The sequence below is a fragment of the Camponotus vicinus genome, unplaced genomic scaffold (genome assembly GCF_025532165.1).
Source record: "Camponotus vicinus isolate PSW18456_S1 unplaced genomic scaffold, iyCamVici1.0 SCAF_4, whole genome shotgun sequence".
Taxonomy (NCBI): Eukaryota; Metazoa; Arthropoda; class Insecta; order Hymenoptera; family Formicidae; genus Camponotus; species Camponotus vicinus.
Genome location: NW_028141976.1, coordinates 5,404,294 through 5,424,796, shown reverse-complemented (window position 1 = coordinate 5,424,796; position 20,503 = coordinate 5,404,294). Strand labels below are relative to the sequence as shown.

Genomic DNA, 20,503 nt, shown 5'->3' with positions numbered 1-20,503 from the left:
GTGGGTGTCCCATTAAGATTGCCGATCCTTGCAACAAGTGTCCCGACTATTATTGAACATTTCCTGAATCGTGCTTGAAAAATTTATATACGTTCTCCTAAAGATTGAATTACTAGATTTCACGAAACCCATCGTATCATAATCGCAAAATTAACTTCCTGGTTATGTCCTAGTTGCTTAATTACACATAATTAAGTGTAAAAAAATTATGTATTTAAGTACAATTAATTTATGAATAATACGCGCAACTTAAAAGGCTTTGAAAGTTCGTTTGATGTAATATCGATATTGATAAAAGTTCACGACTGTCCTGTCACGAGAACCATTATCTCGGTCGCCCGCGATCAGCAGGATACATATATTCTTGCCACGAGGATATGACATTGCTCTCGTTCGTGGTTACGATTGAGGTAGCTTCGTCCAGGAGTTGCTCGTAAACGAGATCGTTATCACGCTGCAGTTTATCGTATCCATCCGTTCGCGATACGTATACAGCTGATCGCGAACCCCGATGACATTCGTGGGATAACAATAACTAGGTATGCCGATCACGATCTGCCATTGTATAACTAATCATGGATATTGATATCGATGAACCACGTGTCGTTATCCTTTTACATATCGATTAAAAATATGACTTAAAACTTCTCAAATGTTGAATGTCACCGCTATTATTTTAATCGGCTCGATCACTTCATAAAAGATTCATTTCGAGTGAGCACATTTAATTAATCGTAATACATTTAATTAAAAATAAAATATTATATATGGTTGTCTTTTATATACATCGAAGCGCCGAAAAAATAATCAACACCGAGATCTATTTTCGCTCGAAGCAAAATTTTAATGAAGTCGTTATTCGAGACATTCATTAATGAGATAAGTCGGCCATTACGTTCGACACAGCAAACTGGAGATTTGCGAAGGTGGCGGGATTTGCATTGTAAATTGCTCATCATGGATACGATGCGTGGATCATTCGGCTATTGTCATTATGAAAATGACAGCGTAGTCCGAAGAATGGTAGTCGCACACTTGCGTGTCTGCGTTATTGTTTAAAAAAAAATAAATACATTTTAATTCACTCCGAAGTTAGTTTCTATTGTCGTTCACTTTCGCGATGATATAAAATACGCATCACGTTTTCAACATTAGAGAGAAATAAACCTAATATTTACTTGACATATTAAATTTCTATTATTATATTTATTAATATTTATTTGACATATTAAATTTCTATTATATTTATTAATATTTATTTGACATATTAAATTTCTATTATTATATTTATTAATATTTATTTGACATATTAAATTTCTATTATATTTATTAATATTTATTTGACATATTAAATTTCTATTATTATATTTATTAATATTTATTTGACATATTAAATTTCTGTTGTTATAAAATTTTGAAATATTGTACGGTTCACCGATGAAGGATTTCCGCGTTTGATCGCGATTGAGAGACGCGAGAGAGATCGAGGAAGGATGGCTCGAGGCCTTCTTGATTTGCATACGATCGAGGAGGCACGTGGGCCAATGTGGCGTAATGAACCGCACTTATGCGTACACGTGCAGTGACACCTTCCCTTCTCGAAAGCGTGAATCATCATCATTCGAGAGCCGTATCCCGGCTCCAACTTCAGGTTCAAGTTTCCGATATTCAAAGCTATATTCTCGTAATATCGCCCACGCTATTTCGAGGGAAATTATGTCGGCCCGGATAAATTCTCGCGGAATCGTCTGGGAGACGAGCACCGATGCAAATTTCTCGCACGTGCACGCAAACTTTAATCCATTACGATAATCAAATGATTAATCACAGATATAACAAGTAAATTTACTCACCAACGAATGTTCGCAAGAGTCAAAAGTATCGTCGTTGTCAGTCATCCCTCCTTGACAGCACTTTGACAGCACTTTGACAGCTCGTAGATTCAAGTCAGTCACAATTTGCCGTAATTAACGATAGGATACGATACGATAAGGAGAAAAGTAACTGCTCACGGTTTTGCACTCGCGATTCGCGACACTTTTGACAGGACGCAGGACGCAGGACACTTCTCGGCGGGAGGCGGGAAAAAGCGCGCAAACGTGATAATCGCGACATCTCTAATCCACCACTAAATTCAGAGTGATTGACTTCTCCCCACTCGTTCCTGTAGCGGCCGCGAAGCGCGCTATCATCTTTTGACTTTTTATTACACAGTTGCTTGCCCTGCGTTCAATTCGCGATCCAGTTCATTCAGTTCGTGTCGTAGTTTGTAGTCCTGCCTGTGTCCACGACCTACGAGCCATGAGTACAAAGGATATATCCAGGTAATTTTGCATAGATTAATAATACGAAATTAATCTTGGATTATTCGACTCGGCATTAAGGTTATTTATTTTCGCGACGCAATATTTACCTACCTTCCATTGAATATGAAGATGTGTCGCATTTTCACAAAGAACGCGTGACCCGAGTTATTACGCACATGTTTCACGGATCGAGAGGAAACATTGCGTCGCAAAAATAAATGCCGAGTCGAAAAATTACAGATAATTTCCACTCGCAACGTTCATGAGATTTCATTCTCTTTGTCTACCGTTAAACAAAGACGGATGATACGTGTGAACGTTGCCGTTTCTAGGCGGTTTTTATCTTATTACGTCACTCATTTTGATCTAGTTAGTAATGTTGGCACCACCTTATTTCCGTAGATCTTTCGAGAAGGTGATCGGTCCTTTCCGGGGGAGAGCTTCAGGGAGGAAGGGGCTCGCTCGCTCGCTCCTCGAAGAATCCATTCTACGTTAAATTATAAAAAGGTACGTTGTATTATTATAATAATTACATTATTATATCGTACGTTAGCGTTCGCGATCGCGATCGAACAGTTTCGTGGGATAGTCCGAGAGGGAAAAAGAAGAGGGAAGTTTCTCGAGCATTCCATTGTCTTCGGCCATCTCTTTTGTAGTCGCAAAGTGTTCGTGAATATCTCAGAAGTGTCGCGAAAGTGTCGAAATATTTCTTCGTTAATTGAAATTATTAGCAGTTTGGTGAATCTCGATCTTGTTGGAAATATGGAATGTCGAGAAAACGAGGTAACGTCGCATTCGTTTACAATTTTATATCTTAATAAAACAATATGAGAATTTGTGAACATTAATACTTTGGGTTCTATAATATTAGAGAAATTAATTTAATATTGTATATCTTTTAATGCAGATTAAAAAAAAATTGTTTGGTTATTTGTATTAAAATCTTTCATTAAGTATTTTAAGGTGAAATATTTTAAAGTGAAAGTTAAATCTCTTATAACTTATTAGATTTTATCTTCTTTATTTTTGATTTATTATTACTTGCCATGGAAAATAATAATAAAAATTTTTATATATAGCAATAATTTTATAAAATAGATTAATAAAAAATAGATGTGTGTAATAATAAATTAGGAATAATTAAAGTATAACATTTAAAAGGAATGTAATATTTAAAACTAAAGGAACCTTACATATGTGATATGTAATATATTTTATTTTCACATATATTTATTTAATATTTTAATTTTAAGGTAAGCTGTGATTCCTGCTGAAGAGAAATTTTCGAGGTCGTAAATACAGGCAACAAGTACTTTGTATGCTACCATTATGATCTACGTGCCAGCAGTTATGAGGAAAGTGCCAATATCACACATTACCTCCACAGATCATCTTATGCAGTGCATACTCACTAGAGCTGACTATGGTAAGGTGCTCTTATCAAATTTAAAATATAATATTTAATTTATTAATAAAATTTATTAATAAATATTTAGTGTAAACATTTTACAAGTATTATTACATGTTTTAACTATATATATATACACTAGCAAAAAAAGATTATTTTAATATATTAAAGTTTAATTGACACAATTAATTATAGATAATGAAAAAGTGACAAATTTTGATAAATAAAGTTTTTAGTAGGATAATTTAAAAAAATTTGTTTAATTTTCTTATCTAAATTTAAGAATACTGAAATTTACAAACTTTAATTTTTATCAAATTTCACAAATAAAAACATGCATTTTCCCTCCTTTAAATTTTTCGAACAATTTATCTTACATTTATCTTATATTTGTTATATAATTATAATTTCTGATATAAAGATGATCAAATCAAATTGAACTAGTAACTTGGGAATTCTCATTTATCATACATTATTAGTTTTATACAGCATTATTTTATAAATTATCATAGTATTATACATAGATTTCAATTGCTACTGTGAATAGACATATGTGACAATTATTTTATACCATTCGATAAAATATAAATTAAGTTATTCTCATCTATGCACTTATTATAATCATACATAGCATACACACACACACACACACACACATATATATATATATATATATATATACATAAACGAAAACGTCGAGGCTATAACAGGTTTCAAATGGAGAAAGTTTAAAGATCACGAATGACAGCTATGGTTTCGCGCGCTCGTGAGCGCAAAATGATCAGTGGTAAAGATGCTTCTATGAGTCGGAAGCTTTTGATATTAATAAAATTATTGTAAAAATATTCAAGAATTTCATTAAAAATTTATTTCTATCCATAATGAATTATAACAGTTTTTGTTCAATAATTTAATATATCAATGTTGATATGTCGACATGTGACAGCTAATATCAATGTACATATCTACATGTATATATCAAAGATACCTGAGTCATAGAAACACCTTTACCACTGACCATTTTGCCACCCTTGAGCGCGCGAAACTCTAGCCCTGGCATTCATGATTTTTAAACTTCCCATTTGAAAACTACTATAGCCTCGACATTTTTATATTAGAATTTTCGTCTTTTCTCTTAAAATGTTACAAAGAATTTATCATTAAAATATTTATCGTCAATTTAAGTACACCCTGTATATAAATTCAATTATTTAAAAGTTATAAAAATATCCACAAGATTTTTCTCGTGTGTGTGAAGATATTTATAAATAATTTTATTGATTATGCACAAGTATGACAATTAACTTTCTCTTAATTAGATCTTTCTCCTCTTGATTTATATATATTCTGCCTTTTTTCACAAACAATTTAAAATTATTATTATTATATACATTATGTGTTCACTACTGCAGCACTAACAAATATATATTAATAAAATAATATGTCAATTTGCAAATATTAATATATTGTAATACATTAGGTTTTATAATATTTAATATTAGAAAAATTCTAATATTATATATCTTTTAATGCAGATTTAAAAAAAAATTGGTTATTTGTACTAAGATCTTTCACCGAGTATTTTAAAGTGAAATATAAAATCTCTGTATGATATTATGTTATTAGATTTTATCTTCTCTATTTTTGATTTATTATTACTTATTGAAAATAATAATAGAAATTTTTATATATGACAATAAATTTATAAAATAAATAGGTTAATAAAAAAGATTGGATGTGTATAATAACAAATAAAGAATAATTTAAGTAATATTTAAAACTAATTTTTTACATATGTGATATGTAATATATTTTATGCAGTATTTTTATATGTATTTATTTAATATATTAATTTTAGGGGTAAGCTGTGATTCCTGTTCGAAGGGAAATTTTCGGAGTCGTAGATACAAGTGCCTTGCTACGATTATGATCCATGTGCCAGCTGTTATGAGGGGAAGGTATCACACGCCACAGATCATCTTATGCAGTGCATACTTACTAAAGCTGACTGGTGAGTGCATACTTATTAGAGCTATGATGCTTATAGATAATATATATGTATATCTGTATTCACCAGTTTTCATCCGCGTTCATCCACTTTCATGTATGAAATTCGAAGATTTTAAGAAATTGTGTATAACATATAAATATTAATATAAATAATTCTATTTATATAATAATAATATCTAAATTAATATTATTATTATAGTAAATACTGCATTGAGTAAAAACTTAAATATTTTGGGTGAATTGCAGACGATATAGAAATGAAAAAACCTTGCAATTTTGCTCATATAAGAATTAAGCACATTACATATTTTTCTAAAAGGATAACAAGTAATACTTAAACACTGTTTGCGTACTCTAGTCCTATAGTTATATATATATATTAATAACATTTATATCTCATAAATAACAATACAGTTAATTTAAACTTTTTAATAAGAAAAATTTGAGTTTTCAGTTTCGAGTTTTATATCAAAGATATTTGGATGTTGATTCTTTGTTTTTTTTTAATTTTTTTTTTATTATTATTATTAAACATTACGATTATACTATACGATTACGATTGAAGTGCCATTGTTGCTAATTAGAATATTTGTACCTTTTAGAAAAGATTTTTTCTTTGTACATATTTCGCGTAAATTTCAATGAACGTCTACGTTTTTTGTGATTAAGTATTACAAACGTTCTGTGTTGAATAATACTATACACGTATAATATATATTTTTTATTGCGATCATTAATATATGCATAGTACATATTAATTTAACATTACGTCTTATTCTACTTTGTGTTCTGGATAACGGACACTTTCCTTTCACTTTAAATAATTACATATATATATATAATTATTATAATATTAAATTTTTGTAAAAATATGGGAAAATCCTCTGCCTCTCGCTTTATGGTTCTCGAGTAGAGCTTTCGTTTCGCATCCGCTGTGTTGACAATCACGTTCCTGACATTTAAACAACGCGTCATGTGTGAATGGCGTATCAAAGGTTGTGTTCAGGAAGTCGTTTTAGATGTTGAAAGCATTGTTCTGTCTTTGTTACTTATTAAAAGTTGAACAAGAACAGAGCATGCTTATAACACTAAAAGTATGCTTCCTAAATGCATCCGAGACGAGAAAAAATAAAGTAAATTTATTAAAATTAGTAAATTTATTAAATTTAAATAAATTTACTAATTTTAATAAATTTACTGAATTTAAATAAATTTAATAAATTTACTAATTTTAATAAATTTACTTTATTGGGGGGGTGCGGGGAGACTCTAATGACAATAATATAAAATCCTGTACTTCTTCAGTTAATCGCTTTTTGTAAATTTCACATAAAGAGCAAACATATCTCCTCTCGTTGATTTGACGTACTACGCTATCGCTTCGTGTGATTTATTTAATTTATTAAACGGTTATGTTTCTATTGAATTATGCGACCGCGTAACTCGGTTATTCTCAAGGCGCCGTCCTACTTTGAGTTTTCTAGTCCATTGTGTTTGAATATTCTCAAATTCCACATAGAAAGCAGGTCTTCGTATTATTGTCATTTTAAATTCTTGTTCTTTTAATTATTTGCTCGATTTCTGGATCGATTATTGACGATCATTATTCCATAATCGACTTAGATTTCCAAAATCAGTTTTCAATTTGTCTTCTTGAATAAGCACTTTTCAATTATTGAAATCTTTTCCTCTTCAGAAAGCTTGATAATCCCATTAGAAAATTTTAAGTTCAATCTGATTTGTTTCAGACTAGGTTTTTAATCTGAATGAACTTTATAGATTTGATATATGCAGCTCCGTGGCTCATCATGAACATTTTCATGACCTTCATGAAACTTTCTAACCCATTTCCTCACCATTTCACTCATTATGTTTCCGCCTTACCTCACAATCGGTAGATCGTTTGATTGTGTTGAACATTTTAAAAGCTCACAACAAAGCGAAAAAACAGTGTAATTGTCTTCCACAGCTGCAAATGGCGTGCCTATGAATAAAGGAAGTCATTGCACATGTGCAAAATCACAACCAAAGTCCTGCGGCGGAAATATATGACAACGGTATATTATATAGTATATCTAAAAGATATTTATTTAAGAAAAATTTAAATTTTCAGTTTCGAGTTTTATACCAAAGATATTTGGATGTTAATTTTTTTATTATTATTATTATTATTATTAAACATTACGATTATACTTGAAGTGCCATTGTTGCTAATTAGAATATTTGTACTTTTTAGAAGAGATTTTTTCTTTGTACATATTTCGCGTAAATTTCAATGAGCGTCTACGTTTTTTGTGATTAAGTATTACAAACGTTCTGCGTTGAATAATATATGACAACGGCATATTATATAGTATATCTTTTAGATATACCAAAGTATTTAGATATACTATAGTATTATATATAGTATATCTTTTAGTATATCTAAAAGATATACTGCATAAGTATATCTTTAGTATATCTTTTAGTATATCTAAAAGATATACTGCATAATATACCGTTGTCATATATTTCCGCCGCAGGACTTTGGTTGTGATTTTGCACATGCGCAATGACTTCCTTTACACACAAAGCGAAAGCTATGATGTTCGTTCATACACTTGGCTGTAATTTCAGCTGATGGGTCTCACCCACAGGTTTGATTTGATTCCATTGTTCTTCAGTTAAAATCATATTTTATAGGTTCATTTGTGTTTTTTTTTATTTAAGGCTTTTCTAAAATATTGCTGTTTTTCAAAGTTACACTTCGGACATAATATCAACATTGTTGTTTTGATCAAAATAGTTTTGCTGGTTCTTATGCCCATTTCTTTGTTTCTTTTTCCTTTTTTTCTTTTTTATTTACGAGGGGAAAATGCACCTTATGCCCCTTTACCTAAGTCTTTGATCGTGTTATTACACTTTTTACTTTTACAATTTTCTATGAAATTAATAATGAAGTAATAAAATAATATAGTATAATATAATGAAGTATAATTGCTCATTTTGAGATTTACAAATTTTTGCTTTTTTTATTTAAATGCACAAGGTATTCGAAATTGTGAGCACAAAGCGAAAGCTTAAAAATAAAGTTATGATAATATGAAAAATACATGGACTTAAAGATATTTTTAAATGAATTTTTAACTTTTTAATGAACTTCACTTTGACTTTTCGATTTTTCTTTTTTTTTTTTTTTATTGTTTGTAAGTTGACTTTTTTATATGGGGAAAATAACCTCTTACGTTTTACCGCACGAAAATACAATTATTTGTAAACTTTTTTCGTAACAAAGCACTCAAATCTCAACAAAATTTAAACAACGAAAATGAAGCTGCTTTCTTATCCTAGCTTTCGTTTCACTTGATTTACTATTACATATCTCCTTTTGCATGTGGATTTGATCCAATCTCAAAATCTCGAATTTGATTCCATTGTTCTTCAGTTAAAATCATATTTTATAGGTTCATTTGTGTTTTTTTTATTTAAGGCTTTTCTGAAATATTGCTGTTTTTCGAAGTTACACTTCGGACTCAATATCAACATTGTTTTGATCAAAATAGTTTTGCTGGTTCTTATGCCCATTTCTTTGTTTCTTTTTCCTTTTTTTTCTTTTTTATTTACGAAAATGCACCTTATGCACATCCCAGCCGGCAGACCTGACCGAATTAACGGTCGGCCAACGTCGGCCAGGGTAGTAGTGTTGGGCTCTCGCGGTTGTCAGAATAGCAACGGCCGAGCATACCAACTAAAAACCCCTCGCGACCATTCTTGGCCATTGGCGCCCGAGCCCCGGGAACCGCTTACGCATAACTTCCGGAACCCGGACTGTGGCATATATTCTATTAAATATATTTATTATAAAAGCTAAAGTAATTAATATGGTAATTTCAATGTCAAAAATCAAAAAAATTAATCTAATTAAAAAAAATTGAATTCTAAATGGTATTCAAATGATTTTCTATCAAAAAGTATTAGAAAAAAACATACATGTATCTAAAGATACAACATCAAAAATAAAAATCTAAAAATATGAAGATCAATCTTCATATTTCATAACATGAAAATTAGTTACAATTATATTTCAATAAATTGAAATATAATTATAGATTTCTATTTTTGATGTTGTATCTTTAGATACATGTATGTTTTTTTCTAATACTTTTTGATAGAATTCTTGAGAGAGGCGATTTATTAGAATTTTAGTAAAAGTCAAATTTAAAGAAAAATTGTTTTAAAATAAAAAAAACTTCAATTCTAGAAATATAAAATGTGATAATATTTTCAAAATCGATTTTATTGGGTCAAGCTTTAAGAATCATCATTAGGACTCTTAAGAAACTAACGATTTAAGGAAATTATTCATTTCCCAAGAAAAATACTTCATCTGCAGAAACTTTAAAAATTTATATATATTATATATATTATATTAATGTTTAATTGGGTACTTTATAGAACATGTAAGGGTTTCTATAATTTTTTTAATAGTTCTATTATCTCAAAATTTTGAAAATTAAAGTTTTCTCTGTGTTACTTACTCTGTATTAACAGTACGTAAAATATTTCGGAACGAATTATCAATAACACGATGTTCGACTTTGGCAATATAAAATATAAACAGTAGCGCGCTATTGCGTCTTTGTTATCATTCGCACGAGTAATAAAGTAGTGGTGTGAAACGCTTTGTATATTGTAATTTTTTTACTAAACACGATTACGATTAGTATCGAAACATAATTTGCTGTAAATATTAATAATTAAAAGTTAACTTTTTATAAACGACATGAAACGATAAATCTTTATTGAAGCGCAGTCATTCATTACTGCGAATAAAAATTGTAACAGGGTATACATTGTACAGGGTAAAAATTGTAAAAGGGGATGTAAAAGGAGATAAGAGAATTAATTATGTTATGATCTTCCGATCATTGATGCTTATTATAATAATATTTCTCTAACAATATTAGAATTAAATATATTTCAATCAATGCTTTAAATTTTCTTAATCTGCAATTTTTGTTAATTAAACGATAGTATATATTGCAATATATAGTTACTTTAATCTTTTAATCTATTGTAAATTACTATCGTAAAATTAGCAAAATTATAGTTACCTGATTGATATATCGTCACGTTTTTAACGTATAATTAATGATTAACTTTTATAACATATAACTAATAAAATAAATAAATAATACATAAATAATATATGTAATAATTTGTATAAATAATGTATAATGTGATAAATTTCGCGTGTGCATGTTTCGCATAATTTATCCATTTAGTCCCCCTCCCCTCTCTCTCTTAAATAAAAATTGATAGGAATCTAAAATAATAAATTATACTTTATCACGAAATATATTTGACTATGTATTATTGTATTAAAGAAGTAATTTTGTTCGTATAGATTACTATCTATATGTTATTGAAAATTCGTTGCCGAAATATTTTACGTACTGTAAGATATGTATATATACACAGAATATTAAATTGTAAAAGTATTTTAAGTTAAAGTCGATTTTAAAGGCATTTATTGTGATTTTAATTTTTAATCACAATAAATGCTCTTAAAATCGATGATATAATATTGTAATATTGTTTTTTAAAATTTATTTATCTATTATTGAATTTGAACCTGTTATGAAATTTTCAGTTTAATTCATTAATAGGTTTATCGAAAGAAAAGTCCAGTTGTTCTATGGTTCTATATGAATTTGTAACTTTTTATGCAAGATATGTACAAGCGATTTAAATATATATATTTATATAATATAATAACTTTTATCTAATAATAACTTTTATCGAACTTTATAAAAAAACTACGGTCTAATTATTGCATTCCATCAAAGGTCTTTCAATTTATCGTTTTTTTAGCCTATTGTTTAATTAATATATAATTTTTTTCACAAAATTTTTATATATTATTCCGCATGTATTATTCAGGTATTGTATATCTTTATTCGTCCCCTTGGGGATTGAAGGCGCTTTTTCGAGGAGCGTACCCGAACCTCTTACAAACCAAAAAACCAACTTATCTCTCCCGACTTGGCCCTTGTGTGACAATTACATACTAATTTCCCTCACCCTCCCTACGCATCCTTCCCCTCCTTGCTCTCCCTCCCACATCCCCCTTTTCCTCCCACCTGACTCCTGACCCTCCTTCTCCCACACTATGCTTCCTTTCGTGGTTGTCCGCTTTCTATCCACCTCTCCCTCTTCTCTCTTTCTCCTGTCCTTTGCTTTCTCCGTCCTATCTCTCTTCTTTTCTCGTATCTATTCCTTCCGCTCTCATCCTCTCCTTTCCCTTTTCCCTCCTGTACCGAAAATAACTGTAAAACCAAACAGAACAAAATTATATAAAATCACAGCGGCTATCGACTCCTCCTCTCCACACCCTCCACTTCCTCCATTTCCCTTCAATCCCCTCTCCCATTTTTTCCTACCTTTCTTCCTGTATCCCTAATCTCTCCCCCTTGTCCCTACTCGTCTCCCCTTCCTCCTCCTCCCCTTCCCTCTCTCCGTTCCCTACCTTCTTCACCCTCTTTCCCCTCTCACCCTTTCCTTCTACTCATCACTTTCCTCCTCTGTCTCCTCGTACCATCTTTCTCTCTCCAAGTCCCATCCCCAAGCCTTTCCTTCTATCCAAATCCTTCTATTCGTAGTCACTACTACCCTCCCCCTCGCCGTCTCCGTCTTAGCCCTTTCTACCAACTTCCACCTCACCCTTCTCTCCTCCATCGTCAGATCCTCATCTACCCATTATTCAGGTATTTATTTCGGGTTTTTTTTCCATTCTTCCTGTTTGGTTGTTTGTTCAACTTTGACTTTTTGACCTTAAATGACGAAGTTGAATTTTAAAAATGTATGGTATGCACAAAATTTACAACAAAAATTACAATTTTTCTTTTGCTAATTTATTTGAATATTTTGTATTTTTTCCGCAGACGTAGATAGTTTGTTGGTTACATCGTTTACCGGATTGCCCATCTCTATTCGTTCTTGGGCTATATTTAGCCTAGGGTTCCTTCGTACTTCCAGTGACAGAGCTGCTTCCCTCCTCGGCATTTTATTTTTTATTTTTTTTTTCTTCTTTCTTTTTTCTTTTCTTTCCAATGATAAAAACTTTTGTTAAATTTTTAATCTGTATCCTCACTCTCATTTCACTTATATATCTCGGGGATACCCTGGGTTATATCTTTCCGAAGTGGAGCCCCACATAAGCAGCGAAACCCACTGTGTTAACTTTTCTTGGTTCATAATTTTTTTAAACAAGCTAAATCTTCTGAAGATTACTCAAAAGGGTGATTTTTATAACATATCATAGGTCATTGACATTTGCGGAGCCTGATTATATGTAAATATTTACTCAAAATATTTTAATTCAATTAATAAATTCATTAAATAATTCATTAATTATTTAATAAAATTATCACAAAAGTAACCTATCTCAAAATATTTGATTGTCCGTGCTACGCTATAAAAGATAAACTGATATCTCGATATCCAGATGTTAGTCAAGCCGATGTCATCTCGCGACGAAGGTCACGGACAATTCATGTGTTTACAAGAGGCGGCCGACATTACACCGCGTTCTTCGCGATGCATCATGGTGTATATCCTCTCAGATTTCGTTCGCGCGTGCTTCCGTCCGCGAATTATTCGCGACACGTGCAGATTATTGCCACCTTCTGGCATTCAACGAGCAGTATTATATACTCGCCGCCGCCAGTATTGTAGGTGAGATCGAATGTCGCTACGAAGCTTTCTCAGTAACTCAGTAACTTTCCTGGTATGCGATGATATCTGGGGATCCCTTACTTATCTATCTATGCCTAAGATTGGGTATTTGCATTAAATGTCTCCGCGCGTGATTGATGCATTTTTAAATTTTCACTCGAGACTGCTCATCTTTGAAGAGCTCGATATAAATTAATAATAAATTAAATTAAAAAATTAATTTTATAATGTTGATAATGCGAATCCGTTGCAGATATCTTTATATCAAATATTGAGAATAAATTTCTTAATAAATTGTGTGTTCGTTACTTCATATTGACTGTAGTTTTGGCCAATGAAAAGCATTGATAATGATGTATCTCAATATAATATCAATATAATATACAATATACTTCGCCTAAAGAATTAACAGTGACTAAATCCCGGTAGTTCATTGTCAGCCTTGATACAAATGCTGAACGCGAAATGTGAAATCGAGAAGATATCGCGCGAGCACGTACACGTATCATGTGATTAAATTCTTTCTTAGCGTTTCTCGTTGGCTACTTCTCGAGAGATTATTATTCAACTCTGTCTAATGTCGCAAATAAATATTTTGTCACACAACAATAAATATTTATTAATTATTATATGGATATATTTGCGCTTCAAAAAAAAACGATGCTATAACGGATCATTCAATTGACGCATAGAAGTAACATTCCTTAGGTTGTTATTTGAAATAACCAATGTTGTTAACATTTTTTTCAAGTTATGCAATGCATTGTCAATCGTAGTCTGAAAAATAGATAATAAATATTAATAAATATATAAATTTGCATTTCATACAATCACTTCTACTTTTTAATTCTCAATATAAATAATACTTACATTTTGTACGTTATGTAATTCGATCAACTCTTTAATTTTTATTACTAGTCGAAGACTCTGTCTTGCTATGGATCGATTGAGCTTTCTGTCCTTGAGAAGAGATTTAGTCAACAAATTATTTTCTAATAATTTATTGATGATGATGATGAAGAGAAAGATATAAGGTAATAATTGATGAAGAATTCTCTTACATCGTCTATCGATTCGTTTCTTCTTTTGTAACTTTTTTAAACAATGTGTACGTTCAGTAAGCACACCGAGACTCCTAGGTTTTTGAATTTCGGAATTGCTCGGCATTTTGTAATGTAAGACCAGCGTCTGCTCTAGATGGAAGTAAGGAATATCTCGTTAAATCCAAAAAATCACCAACTTCTTGACGCATAGAAGTAACATTCCTTAGGTTGTTATTCGAAATAACCAATGTTTTTAACATTTTTTCCAAGTTATGCACTGCATTGTCAATCGTAGTCTGAAAAATAGATAATAAATATTAATAAATATAGTAAATTTGCATTCCACACAATCACTTCTACTTTTTAAGTCTCAATATAAATAATGCTTACATTTGGTACGTTATGTAATTCAATCAACTCTTTAATTTATGCTACTGGTCGAAGACTCTGTCTTGCTATGGCTCGATTGAGCTTTCTGTCCTTCAGAAGAGACTTAGTCAACAAATTATTTTCTAATAATTTATATATTATTGGAAAAAGATAATTTTGTTAGTAAAATAATGATGATGATGATGATGATGATGATGATGATGATAATGATAAGAGAAAGATATAAGGTAATAATTGATGAAGAGAATTCTCTTACATCGTCTATCGGTTCGTTTCTTCTTTTGTTGCTTTTTTAAACAATGTGCTTTCAGTGAGCACACGAGTCTCCTAGCTTTTAGAGTTTCGGGGTTGCCGGCATTTTGTAATGTCCAATTTTTTTATGTATTTCTGAATATTTTATTTCTGTCCTGTGTACAAAAATTATTATGAAATAATTTTTTTTCATATATTATAGTACTAAATTTTTTACAATAACCTAGCACGACACTTCCCGTCTAAAGTAGTAAAATGCGTTGAAAATTATTATTTTTGACAACAGTTCTCGATAGTTCTGCTATAGTTCAGCCTGTATATACAATTTTAGATCGATATTCCAAAAATTAATAATATGATTGTAAAAAATCATTTATAAAATAATACATGGTCGGAACTCTGCGTAAAAATGTTTCTAAAGAATAGAACTTTTATAGAACTGTCCATTCGTAGATTGTCGTGCCAGCTTCATAGACACAAGTTATTTCTTATAATTACACATCCAACACTCATATTAATTTGACTTAAAAACAGGAGAAAAATTTAAAAAAATGTATAGTTCTGAAAATTTTAAATTTAAATCACTAAAATCTATAACATGTAAGAATTTTTTCAACCTGGTCACAAATCTTGAGAACAAATAAATATATATTAATTTTATACTGTATAGAAAATTATAATGATGTAAAATTAGTATTATCCCGTATTATTTATATATAATATATCATGATTATATATCTTCTATCCTCATCATGACTCGAAAGACAGACATGCACCTGCCGCATAAAGATTTCTAGTGATATTTAGTATCAAAAGGCTTGATAGACTCGCTGAATCGACACCGTGAATGGACGGATCGATGATAGTCGATTGCACTCGGAGGGGGCCGGGCATACGCGTGGGCGATGGGCTTTTGTAACGGTAAACTACAGAACGGAAAGGTGGTAAAAAGAGGACGTACGGTATAGCAGGGAAGGGGCAGGATTCAAGATGAAAATTTCCTCGAGAGAAATCTTCGTCGCATCCTCGCTCGTCTCTACCTGCATCCATGTCATTGTCCTTTGCTGTCGATGAACAATGCATGCGGCGCCTCGACGAAGGCGGCTATGGCGTGTAACTAGTTATTATAACGCTAAATTATAGGTATCCGCATAGGTGACACGCAACGTTTCGTGCGCATGCATGCGTGCACGCGTGCGCTAATAATTTATTCGACGGCTCGCGCTCGTAAATGGATAGTCGTCCAGGCGCGAAATAATTGAGCACTTTAATCTTGCATAGATTTTCAGGTGCGAAAAGAAAGGTGATTTTTAATATCATGCGCGTTTGTCGGGCGTATGCCCGGTTGCCGAACGTAAAGAATAAGTGGCATATTGTCTCCTCTTTTAAAGCAAGTTTCTCTCTCTTTCTCTCTGTCTCTCTCAACTGCCGGTTTCACGGTATCTCAGTTTTCCATTCGCCTAGATCAACCGACAGGGAATTCAGAACGAATAATGTTGATCTGTGACACGGATAACCTCGTACCCGGACATTCTGACAACCATTGGCGACCTTTTTTTCTTTTAGATCACTATTACCTACTCGCAGGTGCTCTATCTCGAGAATGAAATATTTTATTATTTTTTTTCTCACAAGAGAATGCCAGAGAGTAAAATTACATCAGTTTTCGATTTATACAATCTATAAATGTTTACGTACTTGCAATGATACAATTGGATCGATCAATTATCGTGAAATTTCATGTACAAGTTAACTGATAATTGCGCTTTAATGTGGATATAATATTTGAATTTTAGTCATTGACGAAATAATTTAAAATCTATGTATATTAGAGTCATATAATCCTTTATCTCTTGTTTAATTCAGAATATAAATGTCACTTTCGTTCGATTAAAACTTCATTATGATCACTATTACATTATCGGGAACAATGGTACGTAGTCTGCATATTGTCTTCATATCACGGCGAGAGCATAGGCGGACTGGAAGTTAGGCGGATTATCAGGGCAGCAAGAATGATCTTACTGGGCCTGAACGGAGGCTGGTCGACGTCAATGGTGACGCTGATTGCGACGGTGACAGCGGCGCTAGAGCGGAATCGTGGACGTACGATCAACTCGCGTTCGCCAGGACGCATTCTCCAGCCCTATGAATGAATGTGGCGCCAAGTGAATGGAGTGTGTCTGTTGTCGGCCGTGCCTACGCACCGCTTGCGACGTGATCCGGAGCCGTCTGTCTGACTCTCGTGCCCTGCTACGCACGCGTGCGTAGGAATCGCGAGCTTGAAGATCGGTGACTAATTTGCGCGCGTTTTACCTACGCGTATGTCGGTTGTTGTGCTCATTTGTCGGGCAGAGATGGACCACCGACATCGAGATAGTTCTCGATGTAAATCTCGAAATAAAATGATTCTGTCTTCAGGATCACGATTTATTGACGAGTCATAAAGACAATGTTTTTCATGATATTTTGTAGACGAATAAGAATTATAATTATTATTATCCATAGCACTATAATCCTGGACTGCTTGAATAACTTATCTCTATCTAGTACGATTCTGAGTGGCACTTTCCCAGTTAATTATACAGAGTGTTGTTAAAGATTGGACTAACGTTCGTGAGTAGAGAAAGCGCAGTAAACTGAATAGAAAAGTTCTGTATCGTTTTGTAATTTTTACAATAATTATTGAAACATTAATTAAAAAGGATTGACAAATTAACGCGCTTTCGTATGCCTAAATTGTAGGATATTTTATTTAGACAATGGCGAGTGTCATGTAGCAACGATAAGTTTGGTCGTGCGTTCTCCGACTCTTGTCTTTTCGTTGTGACATTCACTTCAGGTATAACTATCTCTTGAACTCATTACTCCATCTTAAATAAAAATTTCCGGCGCATTCCTGATATCATTCATCCTGATTCATTTTCAGCTCCATACTTTATAGCTAGCTTTTTTGTAAAATGATGTTGATATCGCTTGATGTTGACCGACATAATGATAACGAGGATTATCACTTAACCTGTTATAAGTCGATGTGTAATACTTCGTAGGGTAAAGATCACTACACACTTATCACAAGGACTAGAAAACCTGATATTCGCCATATTTTCATTATTAAAAGAGAGAAAACTATCTCATGCTTTTTGCTGCACTTAATTATAAATGTAACGTAACAAATTTACCGTCGGTCATTTAATTCGTTCACAATTTATAAACATTGATATAATTCCTCTGTACTGTGTATATCTGTTGTTTTAATATTTCCTACGTATAAGGTTTCTTTCTTTGAGTATGTCTCCCGAATTTCTGGTATTTTTATTTTTTTGTCGAATAAATCATGAATCGATTCGTCTCATTTATTTTATAATAATTTAATAAAGTGCGGTACTCCCATCCGCAATATTTAATATCTTCAAATATCTTATCTGCCTAAAATTATATATCAAGAAATAAATAATAAAAAAAATAAAAATATTATATATATAGTTGTCCTACAAATTTAAAATATTATATATAAAAAACAAAAATTATAATATATAATTAAATGTATAAAAAATTGTATGTAAATAATTTAAAATTTTTTTCTTTTTTAAAGAGACTATGTTTGAAATGGAGGTAAATTTGTATGTGTAAATTATGATATGATGTATTAATTTCACATAGCTAATTATATAAGAATATATACATACCACTCTAGGTATGATATCCTTCGTTAATTCTTCATGTCTTCCTTGTAAAGTATACGTCTCCCAGAGTCATAGGCAAATACGCAAATATTACATCCTTCGAAAGTGAATTGAAAAAAAGAGGATAATTCATTGAATACTTCTTTTTAAGACGCTCTAGGCGTAAACATTTTGTCAAATGGGAATTCTTTCTTTGTTTCTTTATTTACATCATCTCTTATTTATCTTTATTGTAAAAGCACCTTTATATTGTCTAATACACGAACTATAAACAATTGAAAACAAACATTAATAACAACATTATTCAGATGAATCAAAAGTAAAATATATTTAATTATAAAGCAAAGTACACATTTACAGAGATCTATTTACTTTTTCGTTTGTTCAGTTTCTTTTGAAGTTCTCGGACAAACTCAAAATATTTTAATCTTATCTTTGAACACAATTTTTCGTAATGCTCGGCTCTTTTGGTCAATCTGTTAAAATAACTGCTGGATTCGTCCACTGTTTAATTTTTTAGTTCGCTGATCTAATATAGAAAGGTATATGTACGTGATGAGTATCGCGCAAATTTCATTAAAATTAAAGTATTACTTCTAATTCGGCGTCACAAATATTGCATCATACTTCAATATATTATGTTTCATCATTAAAGATTGTAGTCCAACGATAATATGATTTTTTTTTGCTACCGTCAAGTTCATGCATGTCCCTTAATTGTCTCCGTAAATTTACATCTACCATTATTTTGATAATGAGGAAAATTTGCAGAACAGAAATGCTGCTTGCATTTCATCAGCATACCTTGTTTTATATAATAATATTCTCATTGATATTTATTCCGTACGTCGCTCGTATATAATAATAATATGCTGTGATCACTATATGTTTTTCTAAATAGTATTTAAACTTATTACAAATATTGCATTTTAAACTGTAAGAAATCCCCGAGAATCTATATTTTATGAGCGTTTCACCTAATAGTTCTATAACGCACATCTCAACTAAATAATAAGTGAGAAGAATTTATTTCCCAGTGTTCGTAGAAACTGTGGTAGGAAAAGATCGCAGAATAATATATCTGTTTGATTTCTGCTAATTTAAATCAGTATTTAAATTTGTGATGATAATTTTAAATACATAAATAAGTTTAAATACTTTAGAAACAAAACATTTAGAAAAACATATAGTGACTGATGTAGTTAAGGCCTATTTAGTCTTTAATCGCTTTTTGATAATTTTTATTATTTACTAATCGCAATTCTGAATTTAACATATTTAAAAATATGTGCTCTACTCATCTCGGTTTTGACACTGTTCCTCCGTCAAGTTCCTCTCACTCATTGCCTTTGTGATGTTATCTCCCCAAGGTTTTCTAGGTCTTCCCCGTTTCCTTCTTTCAGGGGGTATCCACTCCATAGCGACTCTTGGTAATCTTTCCTCTATCATTCATTTCACGTGTTCGAACCATATTAATTGTTTCTTTTTTGGATGTCCTCTATTATTGTTTGTCCTGTGCCCATCATCTCCCTGATTCTCATTTCGTATTCGATCTCTGCTCGATACCCTACACGATCTCCGAAGTCCATTTCCACTGCAGTGATCTTTCTTTTATCTGCTTCTGTAAGCTTCCATGTTTCAGCATCAAGATACATCAAGATACTTTTGATTATTGTGTCGCATATCCTCCTT

At 31.5% G+C, this 20,503-nt stretch overlaps 1 protein-coding gene and 1 long non-coding RNA gene across 3 annotated transcripts in view; one reads left to right on the top strand and one right to left on the bottom strand.

The window, feature by feature from the left end:
- The window catches only part of LOC145970776 (uncharacterized), a 48,711-nt gene extending 46,138 nt beyond the window's left edge, over nt 1-2,573 (bottom strand). For both annotated transcript variants that reach the window (XR_014438604.1, XR_014438603.1), the window contains exons 1-2: nt 2,418-2,573; nt 1,854-2,292 (exon numbers count right to left, since the gene is read on the bottom strand). This is a non-coding gene — a long non-coding RNA (uncharacterized LOC145970776). The remainder of the gene's footprint in view (nt 1-1,853; nt 2,293-2,417) is intronic.
- On the top strand, nt 1,744-17,281 carry LOC145969914 (uncharacterized). The gene is made up of 7 exons (XM_083096246.1): nt 1,744-2,324; nt 2,709-2,813; nt 2,883-3,089; nt 3,560-3,732; nt 5,573-5,725; nt 12,648-12,731; nt 17,067-17,281. The coding sequence occupies exons 4-7, from the start codon at nt 3,636-3,638 to the stop codon at nt 17,279-17,281; spliced, it is 549 nt and encodes a 182-aa protein (XP_082952372.1). The 5' UTR covers nt 1,744-2,324; nt 2,709-2,813; nt 2,883-3,089; nt 3,560-3,635.
- The last annotated feature ends 3,222 nt before the right edge of the window (nt 17,282-20,503 follow it).

What these genes read in the sequence shown, in the direction of transcription:
- LOC145969914 (XM_083096246.1), top strand. Translation starts at nt 3,636, where the DNA reads ATGATCTACGTGCCAGCAGTTATGAGGAAAGTGCCAATATCACACATT. An exon ending in ACTCACTAGAGCTGACTATG is followed by an intron (nt 3,733 to 5,572) that starts GTAAGGTGCTCT and finishes TATTAATTTTAG; the next exon opens with GGGTAAGCTGTGATTCCTGT. An exon ending in ATTTAGCCTAGGGTTCCTTC is followed by an intron (nt 12,732 to 17,066) that starts GTACTTCCAGTG and finishes AATGGTACGTAG; the next exon opens with TCTGCATATTGTCTTCATAT.